At 44.1% G+C, this 20,740-nt stretch overlaps 1 protein-coding gene across 1 annotated transcript in view; it reads right to left on the reverse strand.

The window, feature by feature from the left end:
* Positions 1 to 13,733, reverse strand: part of LOC106752194 — a 35,829-nt gene extending 22,096 nt beyond the window's left edge. Inside the window, exon 1 of the mRNA XM_014633722.1 lies at positions 13,566 to 13,733. Within this exon, the coding sequence (XP_014489208.1) occupies positions 13,566 to 13,733 (168 nt within the window). The remainder of the gene's footprint in view (positions 1 to 13,565) is intronic.
* Positions 13,734 to 20,740: the final 7,007 nt, after the last annotated feature.

Consider the following 20,740-nt stretch of genomic DNA (forward strand, 5'->3'; position numbering starts at 1 on the left):
AACTAGGACACATCCGCGACACGTGCGCGGGGCATTACGTGTCTGTCTGTAAATAAAGATTAGTTCCGCTAAATATGCGTGCCGCGCGCGCGTGTCGCCGACCCTATCCGAATCTCCTACGAATTTTGCGGGAACGACTCCATATCTACACGCTGCGTAAATGCGTAAATCATTAAACTGTCTTGCATGTCATCGGCTAAATATATCCGTATATATATGCCGATACTTTACAATTTTAGAGCCATCAAATTTGAATACGCGAACGGCATGAGGACGGTGACGACATAAAGATGTAGGAGAAGCTATTAGAGAGAGAGCGAGAAGCGTTTATTTCAGTTCTAGGGCATACTCCCTAAAGACTAATAAGTAAATGTTTACACAAGTCGTAAAGCAAAAAGGACACGATAGTAGATAACAAAAAGTAGCAAAAAAAGAAGAAAGAAAAAGACAACAAAAGATTGACATAAAGATAAAGAACTAAATAATGAAGTGATAAAGACAAAGAATTATTTGAGTTACTTGAAATTATAATAGGTATAAGTAAGTAAAATCAAATGAAAGATGAAAAGTGTTTTGAGAGAAAGAAGCCTAATTTGAATATAGTATTAGGGGTATTCGTAAGTAATGTCCCTTTTTTAGGTTAAATAAACATTACCGCCCTGTTTGTGGGCGTGATTTATTATTACATCAGCCTGTATACTAATTAAATTTATTGACATTTAGTGCGCTTATTGTAAAATTTTGAAAGAATTAAATATTAAATAACATGAAGTTTTGTATAAATATGAAAAAGCGACATTACTTATGTCCCCTAACAAATGACAAGATTTTATGTGAAGTTAAAGATAGATATGACAGAATTCTGAATAAAATACTAAATAGTATTAAGTACTACAGAATAGAAAACTTCTGGCATATTTTTACTGGAATGCAGAGAGAGGGAGAAAGGGAGAGGAGAGGGGGCGGGTGGGCTCGTTCCGTTTCGCCGAAAATTTCGGGTAAACTCACTGTTTTTCCGACCACCAGTATTCCCGTGTTATTCCTTATGTAGCGACATAAGCAGGAATCCGCGTGAAATTCGAACACCGCGAACATTGTTTGCGCTCGGTCGTGTCGGCGATACGGTGCTGGAATAAATTAACATACGAGTGCCGGGTTCCGTCTTCTTCTTTCCGGGGGGCGTGTCGTGCCCCGTGAATTGGGACGCGCGGAGTAACGTTATTAGAGAAACGACAATGTAACGTTAGAAGTTTACCCGCGATTTGCGTGCGACGGAGTTTCGGCTGATGCGTGCCGGGGAACATATTTATTGGCCGCGAGAGTGTGCGATTGGATTAATAGCCCCGCGCGCGGATGATGCTCGTTGCAGATAAACTCTCCCTTAGAATGTACGTGGCGCGCGAGCGAGCGATCACGATCGATGGGGCGCTCGGCTACGTTAGGCGTTAGCGATACGTTAGCAGTTAACGAAATTGCCCTGAGCGATAGAATGGTATCGCGAGAAATCGTTTCCCGTCGCCGTGGAAAAAGACTGTGGGAGATTGAGGTGCAATCATGTCGCGTGCACGTGAGTATGTGCGCGCACGCGCACGCGTGTGTGTCTATGTGCGTGTATGTGCATCTAAAAGTGCAATCAGCACACGGATGTATATATAATTATGTCGTGTGCGTCTCGCAGGTGTTTTATCGCCGCTACGTTTTATTGCCGATACGTATTTTCGATGGGGTTTCGATCGTTCAAAGGGGAACACGAACTCTCGACTTCTCGGTCGTCCTTCTTTCGAATTTCTCCCCCTCCGTGGAAGCTCCGCGAAAAAATGACACAGTTTCCGCCGTTCGACTCCCGTTGTTTATTTCCAACTTCTGACTTCTGTTCCAGACACTGTCAGTAACGTAACGTCAGTGTTGTTATTTCCCATTCAACATTGTCGCTGTTACATAACACACGCGTTATATTGCAGTCGTTTGTTGAGCGGGATATTATAACATTGATGTTATTTTACTGTTAACATTTACCAGGGTGTACGTATTTAGGGTGTCCGATAATTTTCTTGGGATCGGTGCAGGTAGAACGGGTAAAACTGGACGGAAAAGTCATGCGTCATTTTGCAAAATTTGCAATAGCTAATGAGGAATTAATTAATGTATGAGCTAATGAGCTAATGCATGCCGAGCTCTGTATAAAGAAAAACCTGCACAGCGACGATCTTGAATAAATTATTGGATATCTTGTATATAAGATCTCCCAAAGCAACATGGGCAAACTTTGCGCAGGTGCAGAACAGATTAAGGGTGAAATGTTCTCTACCATTTTGCGAACAATACGCAAAATTTCAAGATATTAATGATTGAAAATGACCATCTATAAAGGTTCTTTGATTAATAACTAAACAGGCCTGTTATTTGCAAAATGTTGAAGGACTTTTTTGTTCAGAGCAGCCGAATCTACAAGTATGTGACAGATGTTGCCGACTTCATTTTCAGTAATTAATAATTCGAAATTTTGCGTGGTTGTTTGCAAAATAGTAGAGGACTTTTCTGCTCAGTTTAACCCATTCTACCGATTTCTACTGTCGCATTCGAGATTCCCGCGGAATCTATCCGAGAAGGAAAAAGTTTTTAAGCTCGATAATCCATTATGTTAGTCGTATATTAATCGTACGGTCTTTGGTTATCGTGATTTCTTCTCCGTTTTCCAATGAACGAAACGGCCGTCATTCTTCTTCAGCTTTTCCATTAACGCCTACGAACATCGCGCGTCTCACGTAGGCGAAGCTATCTCAGAATGAAAGGGTGAGTATTTACATATTTATTACCCGCCGCCTAGTAATTATCTCAACATACATCCGGTGTCATTCGTGCGTCGTGCGTAATTTATTCACGTGCATCACGGTGTATCTTCGGAGTAATAAACATGCTGGTAACAGGTGTCGATATCGAGCCGTCGATGAAACGATGACGTGGGATTCCGCACATTCGAGCGACGAGTGAAATGCATGTCAGTTTAGCTCCTTAAAAGGAAGAAGAGAGAAAAAATGAAGCTCCTTTATTTATACGTTATTTTCATTCTCTTTCCGCTCTTTCGGCTCTGATTTGTCGGACACCGTCTAACAGTGTCTAATTAACTTCACCATAGAATTCCATTTCTCGGTCGTCACTAATTAGCGATTTCCAAAAAAAGTGGACACGATACTTTTGCCTCGATTAAAACTCCGCCGTTACCTCGCCTCTTCTATGTGTGTCGCCGGCTAATAGCCGCACGTTTATTATGGTAAACCTAGTTGATTGATATGCGAATGTGCCGAATGCACGAGCTCGACCTTCTTTGATTCCCGATGCGCTCCACTTTGCCTCTACTTTGAGGAACGATACCGATATTTATCTTTCGTAGAGTCGAAACGTAAGTAGAATCGGCACCGTTGGAAAAATCCATGTTAAATATTATAACCTGATTTGTACGAGGTCTTTTTACATAACCAAGTTGTGAAAATTAATAACCGAGTTGATATTACGTTTAATAACGTGTAGTCATGAATAGTCATATTTTGAATCCGCTTTTCATAATGGTGTTCTAATGACTTACAGTCTAGCTTATTAGTGTCCAGTGTTTTTGAAATTTAATAACACCTTGTATAATTTTTATTATATCGTTCCTAAATTATCACAACGCCGTTATGAAAAGTGGATACGGAGAATACGATTTTTCCATAATTATACGTTGTTAAATGTATATTACATTTTGATTATTAGTTTTCGTAAGTTGATTGCGTAAAAATGCTTCACACACACAATGAGATTGCTTAGTTTAATGTGGACTTTTATAACAGTGCGTATCTTTTTTCAGCCGGAGCGTATAACGAGCGAAGATGCCCGACGCCTCCGAAGCGTTCTTATATTAATCTGCCGCGAGCGAAGTCGACTGCAAGTAAAATGATCGTGCAGCGCGACGCGTCGCGGCGGCTACTGAGGCTCTCGCTGTCGACTTCTGTATTATCAAGTATCAGAATAATTCAGATTATTAGAATAACGTGTTACAATACGTCATAACTGAACATGAAAACTAAATAGCAAATGATGAGATAGAGAAAACGGAAAATTATTAAATTTCATTTTTATTCTTAGATCTTACAGTGAATATGAAATATCCGAACTATTTTATGATTAATTAACACCGGTATTATGGAAATCTTAGCGTGGCGTAACAGACAACGCATTGCTGTTATACCAGAGTTTCTCAGGTTCACTTCTGTGTAGAACCAAAATATTTTCATACGTGTCTCCTCTCCGATGGACTGGCAATCCATCGAGAGTATCTTCGTCAAGAAATCTCACTCAAATTGTCGTTCGGAATCGGTGTTAAAATTGTAGATCCCACATATTAGTGTATAATCTGCGTGCGCACCACATTTATATGCGTGTGAGGATCGGACAACGTCGAAAAGACGTTACAAAACCGATATTATTATTATATTGTAGAAATCTTTAAAATTATTAAATTTAATATAAGACTATTAAATTTATTAGCAAAAGCGCTATTATTTCTAAAGACTTTTCAACAGTGGATTCGGAATTTAAACGGAATCCTATTCGGAAATTAAGTGGAAACTGTTGTCTCTGAAGTAACGAGCGAGCTCGGATTACATTACGGTATCGTCGTTGAAATCTCTCTCTCTCTCTCTCTCTCTCTCTCTTTCTCTCTGTCTTTCTGCGCGATTACACGTTAAATTCTCCGGTTATCTGGAATCGAGAGGAACACGCGACAGTTCTGGGACGTGGGTGTACCGCGTGGAGGGATTATTGACGGCGCGAGCACGGCGGAAAGTTGTTTAGGATCACGAGTTATCGTACACGTGTCGACATCGCTATTCCCCGATTGACGTGAGCAATACGGGACTGACGTGAAATATCGGCGATCGCTCCCTTTCAAGTTACGATAATCTTAATTAAGCAATGAATACGTGATCTCGTGCTACGCCGGGATCCTAATGATGGCCCGGCCACGAAGAGAAATACGCTCCTCGTGCGGCACGCTTGCAAAAAGCGCGCGAGCACGCCATAATCTGCCGTTTGCCGCGGAAAGCTATAACTTCTCATCATGCAACGCGTCCAAAGGCATTTTTTTCCTTCTCTCTATCGTGACTCTTTTAGAAATAAACCGCGAATTCTTAAATTGCACGTTCGGCATATACGCCCAAGTTCGATATCATTTAATCGATGCGCACACAGCCAGTTTTTTACTTAACGGTCATTAATTATCGCGATATTCTTCTTCGGGTATTAAACCCGGGTATTAAACGCCCGAGCGATTGGATTGACTTTCTTGTTGAGTTTCCTCATTTGAGATAAGGTTCTTGGGCGATAAGATCGCGTGTTTAGGTGGAAAATAAAACTTTGTTTTATTCGCGCGCCTTCGGACTTCACTTAGCCGAGCAATTCGTTTCTAAAATATTGTTTCAGTATCGTAAGTGTGTATCTCTACAAAATCCAATCTCTGTGAAATTTTCATCAATTTATTAATCGGAAATTAGCGGGGGAAAAAAATGAACGAAATCCAATTCGCGCATAGAGAGAAAGGTTTCTTCGGATTTGGTACACGGGTTTATCCGATTTGGACTTGTTTGATATGAACAATATAATTTTATACGAAATATTATTTTGTTTGAATAGAAATGTTGTTGACACGTATATATATAAATAATAGGATAATATGTAATTAAAACAGCGAGCTTTATTTCTTCATAATCTCTTTATTGTTTTCTTTCGTTTCAGTTGGACATCTCGATATAGGATTGGGAAATTCGAAAGAGGTGGGAAGAAAAGAGCTGTACGGACAAAGGCAGCAGTTGTGTGTTCAATAACGGTGCGCGTCGATGGAGATTTAAATCCCGGTTCAGGTTACAATAATAATAACAGTGGCCCTTTAACAGACCAGCGATAAGAGGGCGTTCGCAAATTCCAGACAGGACTTGTCGCGGAACATTTCGAAGACGCGTGTTGTGATTTCTCAGCCGCCGAGATTACGCACGCGTCACTGACCAGGTGAAATTTTTATCCTTCTTGTCGTTTGCTTTGGCACTCTTACGCTTCCTGAACGTGTTATTTCGTTTCGAGCCGACGAGTGACACACATATCGCGATACGGAACAACACGTGTATCGTCGAGTTACTTATCGGCCCAATCGGTCTTCAACAATATTCAACAAGGCTCTCGCGTCGGCATCGCGCGTTAATTGCAACACGTTTCTCCGATCAAATCGTATCCATGCGAATGTCAGTGACGCTATTAGTGTTAGTGTTAGCGTCAGTATTAGTGTTGGTGCCACATATATTCGGTGAAGTACGACGAAACAGCGGGGAGCAGCATGCTAGACCAAGGAACCAGGATGACGGATGATGCAGGATGTGGGACTCCAGGATTCAGGCAGGTATGTATCGCATCGGAGATGAAGATCGGTAATAAAATTACGATAAATCATGTCATGTGTAATTAATACATCGCTAACTCGGAAAATAACAGCTAAGATTCACAATGTGGGCAAAATGTTGAGATAATCGAATATTAAATCATTCTGAAATGAGTCTTTCTTTAAGACTCAACATGGAGAAACGGCAGTGAGAAATCTTTTTGCATCGTCAAGGTACGATAGCCTATGTGTAAGAATTATATTTAGAGATTTTCCACATTGGCCCTTCACGTTTGATAGAATCTTCAAGATTATTGTGGAGACGAACTATCGGGTATCCTGTTATAATCAGGTATTACCAAAGTTGGAGATACTACGCAATAGTATCTTCAAATTCGAAATACTAACCTCGAAATGTCCCTCGTAATTACGTAGGATTTTTGTCTCAACCTCCAACATCGACGATACATAATTAATAGTGTATTTCTCCGCATTAGCCGCGTTCAAAATTGTTGCTCGTTATATTGCTTTGCGTTATCCGGAACCGATCGGAATTCTCGAACCTTACGTTCTCGCAAGGCTTCTGCTCTGTAACTCGAATAAAGTACGTCAAAAACCACATCTCCGATAATTATACGCCTCGTGTGTGTGTGTATGTGTGTTCTGTACGTGAGCAAATACGATGAAAACGCGCGCAAGATATTTTTTTTTCCGAGTAATTTTAATCGATGCATCCACGGGCCCTCGGTATAAATTTAATAAGCGTACGTTTTAACCGGTGCTTTTACTCGTCCGTTACGGGATAATCCGAGTGCTGATTTTACTTCTGTTTTTGTTTCCCCGACGGAGGGGAGGAGACTCCCGGTCTACCGAGGATCTCGTTCACGCACGAATATTTATAAACGGAAGAAAGCGCCGTCGATTATTATCGGTATTAGCGAAGAGGGAAAAGAGAGAGAGGGGAAACCCTCACGAGCCCACCTCTAATTAACAGAAGGTATACACAATGCCGTAAACATTAGAGCGCGAGAGGCCATAAAAAGGTCATAAAGTATCACGAGGCGGGAAACGAGGCACATACGCGCCGCGTTAAATCATGATTATGATAATTCCCTCGAATTCCGTGTTCCATGCCCCCGATCGAATTCGGATTTTTGAATATTCCCTTTTTTTATTGGAGCTCGCCGGTGAGAATCGCCGGTGTAAAAATCCTACGTAATTTTCCGCTTGATTAGCGTGCGAAGGATATAATACGGAAAGATATATAACGGCCGAACGACTGTTGCCCGGTCGTGAAAATTTGATTTCAAATTGTACTCATTGTAAGGCACTAAGTGCTCGTTTAAATTGCCCTTCACTTCGCGTCGGTGCGCGCAATCAGAGCCAGGAGAATAATTCATCGTGTATCGAGATCCGTTACATCGCTCCCCCACCCCCCGTTTTGAATTGTTCGCGTAGAAAGAAATGCAATGCGCTCATCGAGATACACGCCTCTTCATCGTGATGATATGCTTTCTTACTGGTCGCGGTTACGACGACCGGCCGGATCAGCACCGCAGGTGTTTAATTGTATCATTCGCGCGCTAATTAGAGCATGTGTGATTTTCCACGCTCGTCGGGATGCGAAAGAGCGAGATGTAAAGAGCCCGGTGGCGCAATTCGAGCGTAATCAAGTTCACAAATCGCGCAACCCATTTCGCAAGAAAGACAAGACAGTTTAACGCGGGGAAGGGGGCAGGGCGACTCCTTTCGGCGATTTTATTATATTCGTGGCTCGTTTCACTAATCAGCCATAATTATGCGAGGAGGAGCCAACCCACGTGGAGTACGTTTCGAAAAAAAACGAAATCATATATCAAATATTCATCTTTGTAAAAAAAGTATAAATAGCACCGAGGTGCTTCGCAAACGTTCGAGATGTCAAGCATAGTTCGTTTTCTTCTCTTTAAGGGTATTCACTGACAAGTTTAACCCTAAAAAAAATGAGTAAATAGACACAACTAATAAAAAATGGGCACAGCTAGTAGAAAGTAAACACTGTTTTTTTAATTAATTTTAGGTCAACAAGATCTTTTCGTTTCAGTTGTAGAAAGTTTTCATTGTAGAAAGACGTATAGACTATCCATTGGCTAACAAGATCTTGAAATTTATAATTTTGCGGATTAGATTCTTATCGCAGAATTATGGCCAATTAATGTCGAAAGACCTGGATGTTTTTTCGTTTTCGTTGCACCCTGGTCGCAGTTTCCGAATGAGAACAACACGCGTTCCGGGAAGACGCGCTTTCTATTTTTATCGATGGTGCGTACGTTATCGTTTGGTGATCTATATTTTAAGAGACCGCGCGTGTGCGAGCGGACGCATGATATTTAAATACAATAAATCAGTTGTGAGCACGCGATTAATCAAATCACTCGCGCTAATTAGAGTAGCACCTGCATTATCCCGCCGCCGGCGGTGTACGCTGTCACGCGCGAATGACGTCAATCACGTGATTTCGCTCTACATCGAGAAAAAGCTTCTTTTCCTTTGCTCTAATATCTAAGAAATGTTTTTCATTGAAAACGAAATATTATTTCTCCTGTAAATAATACTGCTTTTTTTTCCATCGAACAACATGATTTACTATAATAAAACAACATTTTCATTCAAATGATATTTGACATGATATTTGATATGATATTTGATATGAAATTATGTTGTTTCTATTAAACAAATCGAAATTAAACAAACACGCATATTAAGTCCGAAGAAACTTTGTATGATGACAAGGATCAAAATTAAAGGATCGCGGACATTTAATAACCCATATACGTACTGCCCGTATTTTTTGCGATTTTTTACTCGATACGAATTCGCCACTTAGTCGTGCGTGAAACACCTCTCTCGCTCTATCATCGCAGCGAGACATTAAAAACTAAAACCGGATATCGGTTCTCTGTGATCCCCCTTCTGCGTTAACGGATGATTAAGCCATACGATGGACGAAGCTGCGCGCCTGTAATTAACTGAGAAGCATATTCAAAATCCAAATCAAGATAAATCCGTGACGAAATTTCGTGATATCTCCTCCTCGGCTCTCATGCGAGTACGACAGCTTCTTTCTGTTTTTTTTTTTCAGTGTCGGCCGACACGCCCGGAATTCGATTATTTCCATCTAGAATCTTTACAACGCAGAATCTGATCACTGTAACAGTTTTGTAATAAAACAATGTCTATTGCGTCGCGTAACATTTGCCTAATAGACTAAATTATATATTTCTTTGAATAGAAAATCAATCTTTATGATAAATAAAATTGTTACATCATTTCTCGCAATATTGACTTAATATATAGTATTTTTATACTACTCATTGATTCTGTCATTCAACTTAATATAAATCACATAATTTCATATGAAGCATTATTTTGTTTGAGTGAAAGTGTTGCTTTATTTAGAGCATAAATCATATTTCGTTTTCGATGAAAGAAAATTTATTACATTACATATGAAATTTCGTGACACTCGATGACAAAGATTGGCTCAGCCATGGACAAACATGGACGGTCAGATGGCCAGACTCTGTGTTCTAGAATTTCTTTCTCCCCACGCACGCATACATACGCATACATAGACGGTAAGATCGCGCCGGGGGAATTTAGGAGAAATGAGAATATCTCGCGGAGGAAGCGGGGGCATACTGGGTCGAATAGTGATAAATCGACTCACCGGGAGTACGTGCGCCGCGAATGGCGGTATCGGAAAGATGCGTCGTCGCGCGAGGAGGAGCGTCCTCCGCGTGCGAGCGTTCCTCGACGGCTGCAAAAGGGTCGCCCGGTATTGCGGGAATGCTACGTGCGCCTATCGCGACTTCACCGTCGCGCCGAAAGAACGAAGATCTGCAGCCGCCGGCTGGAATCGAAGTCTCGGGGTTACCGTATTTGTCGTCGCAAGAAGGCGAACCTTTTGCAGCGCGAACCCGCTTTTTCCGCGATTTAGAGAACGGCGAAGAAGCAGAGAAGAGAGAGACGTTGCAAAGTGCGACATGACGGTAATGTTTTTCTCTTCTCGTCTCCCCGAGACTAAAAGCGAACCAACGTTATTCGAACGCGATGCGCTCGTATTCGCGACTAATTTCGTATGCTTTCGTGCTTCAATCCGGTCGCGCCTAATCGAGCGAGATGCGTCGAGTTTTTGAGAGGCGTCGAAGGAAGAGAGAGAGAGAGAGAGAGAGGAGGGGGATGAGTGAACGAGCGCTCGATTTCGATTCGCTGCCGAGAAATGCTTCTTTTCGACATTCTACTTGGCGCAGATTAGAAAGCGTAATTCGTGTCACGCGGATCGCGAAACGACGCACATAATTGACAATTTTCACGTCGCTCACGCGACATTACTTTGTAATTGTCCGGGCGCATCGGAATTTGTTTCCCCGGCTTTTCTTTCGCAACGAGATTCTGCTCACGTAAAACTGCGCGCTTCGTAAATATTTTATGTCGCAAAAACGCGACGGAGGAGGAACGCTCGAAAGTTCGAACGTGCGCGCGCGCCGACAACTCCAGGTGTCGGGGAAAATTTATCGGGGTGTCAGTATAAGCTTCTCTTCCGGAATTATCAAAGATAGCGATTAGGACTAGAAATTATATTCAGAGCTTTGAATAATTCGACTTCGAATCTTCGAACTTCGTCGTCAGATATCGAATTATGTAGTGCGTAAAAATGTAGATTTTTTGTTTCCCTTCTTCATCCTCATCGTCACTTTATGCACTTTTCTCCCATTTTATTTCTACAAAAAGGAAATTTTTGCCTGTTCATGTTATAAATAAATAAACTGTACCGAAGGTCGAAACTTCGAATATATAAAAATAGTAGCGGTAAAACTGTCTCTGATATAGCGACAGTTTTCTCTTTCGATACTCTTTCGATACTGAAAGTTTTCTGGGTTCTCCGAGAAAATTTGAATAATATCCAAATTACGGCTCCCCGCTTTCCGATCTCGATTTCCCGGCTCGGTTTTCGATATCTCGTTTCGGTACGACTGAGACGAGACACGAGATTCGCGGAAAACGAAACGGGATTCGCGTTTTCCATCGACACGATTTCGACGTCGGCTCTCTACTCGGGGGAGAATCGGTCTCGAGGAGCGGCGCGCGTGATATCGAAGGACGGGCGTACGCCCTATGCACGTTAATAATCCTCGACGCCGTTACCTGTGTGCCGCGCGCGCACACTCGTCTCGTTAATTTTGCGCTCGTGTTCCAATCCGGTGGCGCAATAGTTTAACGATCACGCAATTCCTCGCCTGGCGAGGTCGCGGGAGCGCGCGCAACGTGCATCGTGTAACGCCGACACGCCGGGTTTCAAGAAAACTTCGCCGCTCGTGTGCGGGTGTTGCGATATCGCATTATCTTTATTTCCGTGTGACATAATTCGGCGGCATTAAACGCCAGAGCTCGTCAGCTCACAATCGGTTTTGCACGTACACAACACGCGGAGGTCGCGATTATGCGAGCGCGAAGCGCAGCGAACGCGAGACGCGCCTGTCGCGAGAGAGAGAGAGAGAGAGAGAGAGATGCGCTTGCATTGCTCGAGTTCAGCGAGATTAACAGTTCGGTATGTTATCCGGTAACTAACCTGCTAATTAAACAGCCGTTTTTCTCTTTTATTGCGCCTTTTATTGTACCGGCGACCGAGGATAAGCCGCCGGAAGGCCTCGCACGCTCTTTTCAACCGCGACGAGCGTGCTTGATAATCATTTGAAAAATCCGCAAAAAATGATACGCAACGTTTAATAAGTCACGTACAGATCCAGGACGATGTGCTGTATCAAATCGTGTGAATAGCTTCGGTTATCTCCTCTCCATGAATTGATTTTCATAATTCATGGGAGAGAGATACTTATGGAGGAAATGTGAATTTTAATAATATAATATATCTAATCTAGCGCGTGCGCGCGCGTGTGTGTGTGTGTATTCGTTGTTATCGGTTAGAACTTATTCTTGCAACTAATGGGTAGTTTATTGACTTTATCCGCGGGCGGTAAAAAAATCAATATTTACCGTTTCCGTTAAAATCACGCGATTTATGATTTAATCCGGCCATAAACGCTATTTAATTATCGATTTATCATCTCAAAGTAACCGGGAGACTTTGCAGGGGAAAATAGTTAATCGAGAGCCGAGTCAAGATCGCCAGCGGCTTCCGGAAGAGATACGTTGAGAAATAAAAGTGGTAGAATCAACGAGATTTTATTCAACACTAAAAGTGCCGAGCGATCATTTCTGAACGTTTCAATATTTTAGACTGATACTTTTGACTTCTTGTGTGAGAAATGGGATCCCGAAGTTTTATGATTTATTATCAATTATTTCCTTTATTAAATATATTTGCTGAAAAGTCGTAAAATTTCAGAATCCTATCTTTTTATATATTTATTCTATCCTATCTTTTATTAGGATTCACAAGAAATAGGATATTAATCTAAAAAATAGAAATGACTGCTCAGTACTTCTGGTGTTAAACATACAAAATTGTTATCAAGCACTATATCAACGCAACGTACACAGTAAAAACCATTTTATACTTGTGTTATGATCAGTTCTTGTTCAAATTTCTGTGTGAAATTTTTAACATACCCGTGTGTTAACTTACTGTGTTTATGTTATCTCGGCATTTTGTGTTATATCGGTATCCAGCGTGTAAATGTTAATATAACGCGTTTTACACTTCAGTGTCGATTAACGTATTAATTCTGTGTTAATTTTTGAAACAGAATTTCCAGTTACAAGAATTAAATTTGTGATCACAAGAACCGGAAATTCTGTTTCCTCCGACCAAAACGCGTTCGGTTTGTTGTCCATTGTCTGTCTAAATTCGTCCAAACTTTTTTTTCCGTATATTTCCAATATATTCATCTTGCGTTAAATTAACGCAAAAGTTTTACTGGACTATTCGAAAGATGTGAAACGTGTTAAAACGCGTGTTGACGCAAAATCTTTTACTGCGTATTGCTGTAACCCGTAAGTTGCGTTCAGCAGACGCGGTATTCTTTCGAGCGAAGGTGACCGTCGATTTCGTCGGTCCGATCGCTCTTTTTTCTTAGTACAGAAAGAGAAAGAGAGAGAGAAGGAACCGTCGATATCATTCCGCGTGGTAAACACCTCTTCCGCGAGGCCGGATACCGACCTGTAGATAAGGGCTCGCGGCCGACAGGACCAGGCGATGCGCGAGGAACCTCTGGCCTCCGGGACAGCACAGGGCGACGTCCGCGAATCGCTGCGACAGCATGGCCTCCTTGAGGAAGTCCCCGACGTCCGTCGCCCTGCCGGAAACACGGATCACCTCTCCCATCATACTCCACTTGCGCGTGCTGTATGCGTGTGTGATTAACGATCGCTCATTAGCAGCTCACTCGGCGCACTGGAAGAAGCCGATTCCGCGCGAGGCAACACCCGGCCGCGGAGAGACTCGTGATTTTTCACTGATTCTCAGTGACATTCAGCGCACGGGGAATCGGCCGGCGCCGATTCTCAGCCTTATCGACTTATCGTATCCTCCCGGGAAACGAGAGACAGATAAGTAGATAAATAGATGATGTTTTCACACGCGAGACTCCTCTCGCGGATTCTACGCCGCGGACTTTTTTAACACCCGATCGGCCCGTCGATCGATCGATCAATCGGCGGTCGGTCGCTCTCGCGACTACCGATGACACACCTGTGTCGGCCTGTCTGTCGCGGCCGTTGAATTACGATCGCGTGATTATCGGCACAATTATCCGCGATAACAGTGTTGGCTTCCGCTGTCACCTTGATCGCCGCGAGAATTACGGCCGCGTTCTCCTCGATATCCCTTTTCATTCGCATTCTCACCAGGCGCGCGTGTCAGGCCGCCAATTACCCCCCGTGTAAATCGTCCTCCCCCCCTCCGGAGGGATCTTGTGCAAATTAAATAGCCTCTCCTTCCCTCGCTTCTCTCTCACGCCTCGGGCCGAGTCGGAATCCGTGTAGAGAAGTCGTAGAAACTTGATTCTCCCGGCCGATTCCCTTTCTTCGTCCGTTAACGAGGGGCCGCAGCATGCACGTTCTTGCACGTGTATCCTCTCCGCCGGGGGACGCGCTCTTCTAGAGATACCTTCTTTCGTTATTCGACGACACTTTCTTCATCGTTTCGCGGCTTCGTGTCAATCCCGCCGGCGGCCGGCTTTTTCGTTGGCGCGCGCGGCTGCCGCGAGCGCCTTTTGCAGCCGCGTTTACCGGCTCTCCGTGTCGCTCGCTATTACGCGATACCTCGATAATTCCGTCAGAATGCCGTCGGACGAGTCGATTTCACGCGACAAATTTATACGTCGCTCGTGAACGGCCGCGCGCGCGCGCCTGCCTCCGATTATAGATCGTAGCCACGAGGATTGCGCCTCTCGGCTTAATAAGAATCGGCGGTTGCTTTTCCTTGCTGACGAGGACGGGACGGCTGCTCGATCATCTCATCGATTGAATCTTCCAATCGGTGTTCACTTTCTGCGCGCTCGGGCCCCGCCGAAATCCCAATCGACTGTCTCGATCAGAAAGCGTCGCGGGAGGATCGCCCGTTACTTCTCATACTGTTGCGATACGCGGTCGTGAGAATATTCCGAGGGTCTCGGCGACGGTCCTAAAGTCTCCTCCCGGGGGCGAAGCGACGAAGGAGCGCGCGGGGAGGTCCTCCTTTCCAGAGCGACCGCACTTGATCGACGTGAATAATTAGTTAGCCGAGATTGCTTCACCGATGATCTCCTCCTCGCTTCTTCTCGGCCGGATCCGCACCTACACACGTCTCTCTGTTCTTAATCTACCGTTGTTCCGCCCGGAATCATTCTTTGATCGAGCCGGCCCGATCGGGTTAATCAGTCCGGACAATTTGATTCGGGCTACCCGGTCAGTCGATTCTCTCTCTCTCTCTCTCTCTGTCTCTCTCTTTCCCTCGCGAAATAAAACCGTTCAACCGGCAGGACTTAGCAATTAGGCGAGATCTCAAGCGTCTTCGCGGTATCGCATCAATTCGAAAGACCGACCCGACCGCCGCCGCCTCGTCGATTTACGAAGGAGAATTCAGGAAGTAGTAGTTGTTGTTGTTGTTGTTATCGTAAATGGGAATCGCGATTCCTCCGCATCGCGCGGAAGTTATCCAAGTTTCTCTCTCTCTCTCTCTCTCTCTCCTTCTTTCTCTCTTTCTCTCACAGCGGAAGTCTTTCTCGCATGCGTGCAACGGCGCGAAGGAGGCTGGGCGAATCGCGCTCGCGGCGCTCACGGAGGAGAACCCGTCGCTGAGCGACTCAGCAGGGCAACTGCCACCTGAAACGCTCAGGTGAGCAGAGACCACCTCTGCCACCGAGAGTGGTCTCTCCGCAGACGGAGAGAGCACTCGCAGGGAACTCCTCCCATGTCGCTGCTCTATCCCTCCCTCTCTCCTCCCCTTCTCTCTCTCTCTCTCTCTATCTCTCTTTCTTCTCGAGAAGAGTCACCTGTGTATGTACTCTCGTCCGTCGTGTGCGCGCATCTACGCGTATTTCTGTACTACCGCGTACTCTCCGGTAGCTCTTCGTTAGCTCTACGGGATTTTTAATTGTCACGAAATGGCCGGCGAGGCCGCAGCATGCCTCCTCCGGGCGTTCTCGTTTGATCTCCCGAAGAACGCACGCATCGGACCGCTCTTCGAGGGACCACCTCGAGGCGCTACGACGACGAGCGACGAATTTCGGGGATAATCGAGGCACCGGCGCGCGTACCGTAACGATCGATCGTGAACGAGGCACACTGGGAGATTGCGAGGAATCAGATCATCAGCTCCTGCACGCTCCTCTCTCGTCGCAGCGACGGCGGTGAGTCCGTGGTGAGTTGGAAAATCCACGGACGGGAACGAGCGGGTTAACTCTCGACAGCGCGGAGAATGTAGACGGATGACGACGGGGCTCATCGTGGCTCGTTCGGCCTGATTCCGATCGATTTTTCAAAGAGCCGCCGGAACAATTGGGTCGCTGCTCCCCGCGCTCTCGACGTTTGTAATTAATTGCAGCGCGAAACGTGGAAATGTGTATATATATATATATCTGCGCGTCATGTTCAGGCTGTGCCAGGACGTTCCAATTCCGATAGAGCGCGGCTCAGATGTGTCTCGCGTTCTCGGACCTTCATGACACACCGGGAACGCGGACGAGCATCTCTCGGGGGCAGAATCCGTCGAAAGATTACTATATGTTGTACGCGGCAGGACGTGGCGTTATCCGTGTTCCGTCTGAAATTATCGGAAAATTGCCCACCTTTCGGCATCGAGCACACCTTGACATTCTCTCTTACAAAGTATAGCTCTCTCACTATATTGCTGACGAATTTATTTTGTAACGTTTCTATATAATTTATGGTGATATCGACAGCTTTGGCTTTCTTGGTGTATGAAACGACTGCTCCCGGCCGTTACAATAAGGAGGAGAGAAGCTTTGGCTTACTGACTTCGATCAATTTCAATGCTTCAAATGTAGACCGTTTCGCGAGCCCCCTTTCTTCCAAGTCTCGAGCGTTCAAATCTAACATAAAATACGCTGATTCTATCGTACGAATCATGAATTGCTCGAGTCTGGGATTGTAAATGTGGGACTCTTTCACAAGATCATCCTCCAAACGCTCCGCATAGTAAAAAATTGCGTGCCAAATTTAACACAAAATTTGTACTCCGTAACTTACCGTACAAAAGGAATACTTCGCGTATGAATAATTAAATAAGTAAATAATTGCACACGTATACACACGAACGGTGGCTTTCTCGTTGCGAAATGATAAATTTGACGTCTTCCGAGAGCAAAAGTACGTTCGATTTCAAGCCGAGCACAGCTTTGGAGCGACGTGTACACAGACCGTCGTCCTATCACCCGTAGAAAGGTGAAGGCAGATAGAACGGGGAGTATCTCAAAAGCAACTCGCGAGAACTGGCCGCTTCGCGCGGGAATTCGTGTGCTAATGTCAGCTGTCAGTGAGTTAAGCGGATAATCGTTAACACTTTACGTTCATAATCGCCGGCATGTCATAATAAAAGAACGTCGAAGCCGAGGGAACGGACGGCGATCGCGCGATTTTCCGCGGGCGCGAACCGACAATCCGTTTCATCGCGTTGAGGTATTCGCGTAATCGTCTTTTTATGAAATGAAAATGTGGGAAACACCAGAAGCATTGATCGATGAAAGTCCGCGACCCGCGCGTGACCTACGCGATCGGTGTTCAGAGATATTTTCTGAAGGGGAAATTTAAGAAGTGATAAAAACGAAGAACGCCGAAGAAGTTCATTCCGAACGCAAATTCTGCGCGCGTCTTCGCATTCAAGTATTTCACTTTTTTTTTAACCGTGACTCGTGTTCGCGTGTTTATGCACGGACGAAATAACTTTGCCGGTACGGTAAATAGTTAGTTATTATGGACAACAATAAAATTGGTTACACGGAAAATGTAATTTTGCTATTTAGCAAAATCATTCTTGTGGCAACGATAAAATTTATTCGGCGTAACCAAGTTATCCCCGCTGTCTACGTAGATCCAGCAAGTAGCAATTACTACTCTTAACAAATCTTTTCGCCGTCCAAGCAAATTTGTTCGCTGCCCTTATAGTAACCAACAATTTGTCGTGCCAGCAAAATATTGTTCTCCGTATATATATTTTCTCGAGCCGACGATAAAATTCCGGAGGAAAAGATTTCGCGCGCGCGCGCGCGCTGAGTCACGTGTAAAGCTGCAGGATTTCTTACGATCCGCCGAACGAAACTAAGAGAGTTGATCGTTACACACCTTGCTTTTATCTACTTGCCCGAATGTAGCAATCACGGCTCACGGCGTGCCTCCGGGAACATACACGTTGTATATAATTAATCCCACATTAATGGCTCAAAGCCGGCCGACGAATTTAAATCTAAACTACTGATTTACCAGCGCTCATATATGTGTCCAAACGTGTTATCGAGTTAGACGTTTTGCCGTCCGGCTCTCGCGTTTTTATCTCGGTTTCCCCGAGGACCTAACGAAAAAGTTTGATTTCTATATTACCGCGAGGTACGCATTATCTTTTTTGCCGCGCCGACTTATTGGCCCGTGCGAGGAATCTAGAAACTGATCGATTATCAGTCTCTCCTTGCTCACCAGATCCTGTTTCTTTCCGTCGGGCGTATAAATCCGTCGAAAATTGAACGATTTAACAGCGCATTAAAATCAACGTGGTCTCAACGTCAACTCACGTCTAATTTTATCTCCTCGCCTTGTGCGCGCCTCGTGCGTCACCTTTTCACAGTTTTCGCCGCGCGGAAATCACGCGCGAGATATCACGCACGATATGTCGCACGCGATACGCGGAATCTTATCGGCGACGATAGACGAATGTAAATCGGCGCGCCGAATTAGTAGAGAGCGTTAAGATAGAAATGACATCGTCGTCAGCACCGGTTTCCTTGATTCTAAAATTACGCGGGGAGCCCGCGAACGAGGCGAGATGATAACGGATTCGCGATATGCGACACGAGAGAGAACATTCTATGCGAGTATATATATATATATATGTGTGTGTATCCTCGACTTCGAATTATGATGCGGTCCTTTCATTTATGATCGCGACATTTTTCTTCACGCCGGCAATTACACGCTCGACCGCGCTGAATTGATATCACCCATTACAGTTCTGCCGAGATTGCGCGTTTATCTGATTGATGAGTTCCGGAGAGAATCGCCCTTGAAATTTTATGTTACTTTCTTTGATGTCGAACCATCCCCGTGATTATGGCTGTAAGTGTGCCGTCACGTTTGCGTGTAAACGACGGCGAAAATGTTGGCGCCACGCGCGTATAATAGTCGCATTATGTATAACATTATGTGTAACACGCGCGAGATTAATTGTAAAACATGATCTCGAATTGAAGAATTTGTATTTTCCAAGATAATTCCGGTGATTGTTCCGATCATCGAGCCCCTCTTAAACGACCTTAACATATATTATACCTCAAACTTTGGGGCCTTTGCTAATTATTTTTCAAGATCTACTTTAGTATAAGAAGAAAGATTTTAAATTTCTGTTAATAACCAAAACAACTCAAACTTCTTTTATCAATAATTTTGTAGTAAAGCCCGATGGCTGAAATCTTTTGTATGTTATTCAGCATAATGTCCTTAATCCGGAAATAATCACCTGAAGTCATTTTAGGCTCTAGCAATCAGAAAATGAAGCTCACGTCGCAGTGGGGTCTTTTTTTACTAATTAGAGACCCATATCTTTAATTTGGACATTTAGAGACCTAACCTAACACAAGTTGGCTCTGACCCAAGCCTGTAAAAACTTATTGGAGTACAAAGATCCCAGGTGATCGTTCATGTTACAAAATTAGTCAAATATGGTAAGAGTTCGTATTATAATATAATCGTATAAGAGTTCGTATATGAATACAAGATAATAAATAAGTTTGAATAAGATTGTATATATCCATACCCAGTGAACATCAAGCAACGGCTTTTAATCGGGGTCTAAAGTGATCGTTTACGTAAAAAAAAAAAATAAAATAAAATTACTATTTCCCGATATAATATAATAATACAATAATATATGTCAAGGTCAAGATCGTTGAAGAGGGGGTTTTGCTAATTGGAATAATCACCGATAAGTTTTATCCTCGCACTGCGGGATCGTCGAGGAATGTTTTGCGAACGATTCCCTCTCCTCTTCCTCTTTCATTTTCCATACAGCAACGTATCACGCGTAAAGCTGTCGAAAATCTCGAACAAACGCCGCCTCTAAGACGAGCAATTAATTCAATTCTGAAGTCGCTTCGATAATTTCGCGATAACTTCGCGAGCATGCAGATATCTAAGACGTTTGGAGGGGCGGCAATACAAAAGAATGCCGTTATCGCGATTTATCATTGTCAATTCGCCTCTTGTTAATGACGGCAATGACGGCAAAGCGATATTTCCGCTCTCGCGCGTATCTATCGGGGCACACGTGCTTTTTGCTAAATCGACGTGCCGCGAACTAACACGTGACAGAGGATGATAGACGATCTGATGGCGCTGCTCTGGCGGGTTCCCAAGTCCGTACGGTAGCCCTGTGAGCCCGACACGTTATAACGGAACAACCGTGAAACTCGCTGCGTCTTTAAGCATCACCGCTACATGTTTAGCGAGTACACCCCGAAACTGCTACCTCTCGCTTCCACGATCGATCGTCGTACCGTGTGTGCGTGTTCGAAATAATAAGAATTTCAAAGGAGGAATTTAAAGGCCATTAGGAGCACAGCACGGATTCTCTGGTGCAATTTAGATATTAATGCGCAGGGTGTCCCAGATCGACACGCTTCACGAAGC

Source organism: Dinoponera quadriceps, unplaced genomic scaffold (genome assembly GCF_001313825.1).
Source record: "Dinoponera quadriceps isolate SergipeBrazil2010 unplaced genomic scaffold, ASM131382v1 scaffold479, whole genome shotgun sequence".
NCBI lineage: Eukaryota > Metazoa > Arthropoda > Insecta > Hymenoptera > Formicidae > Dinoponera > Dinoponera quadriceps.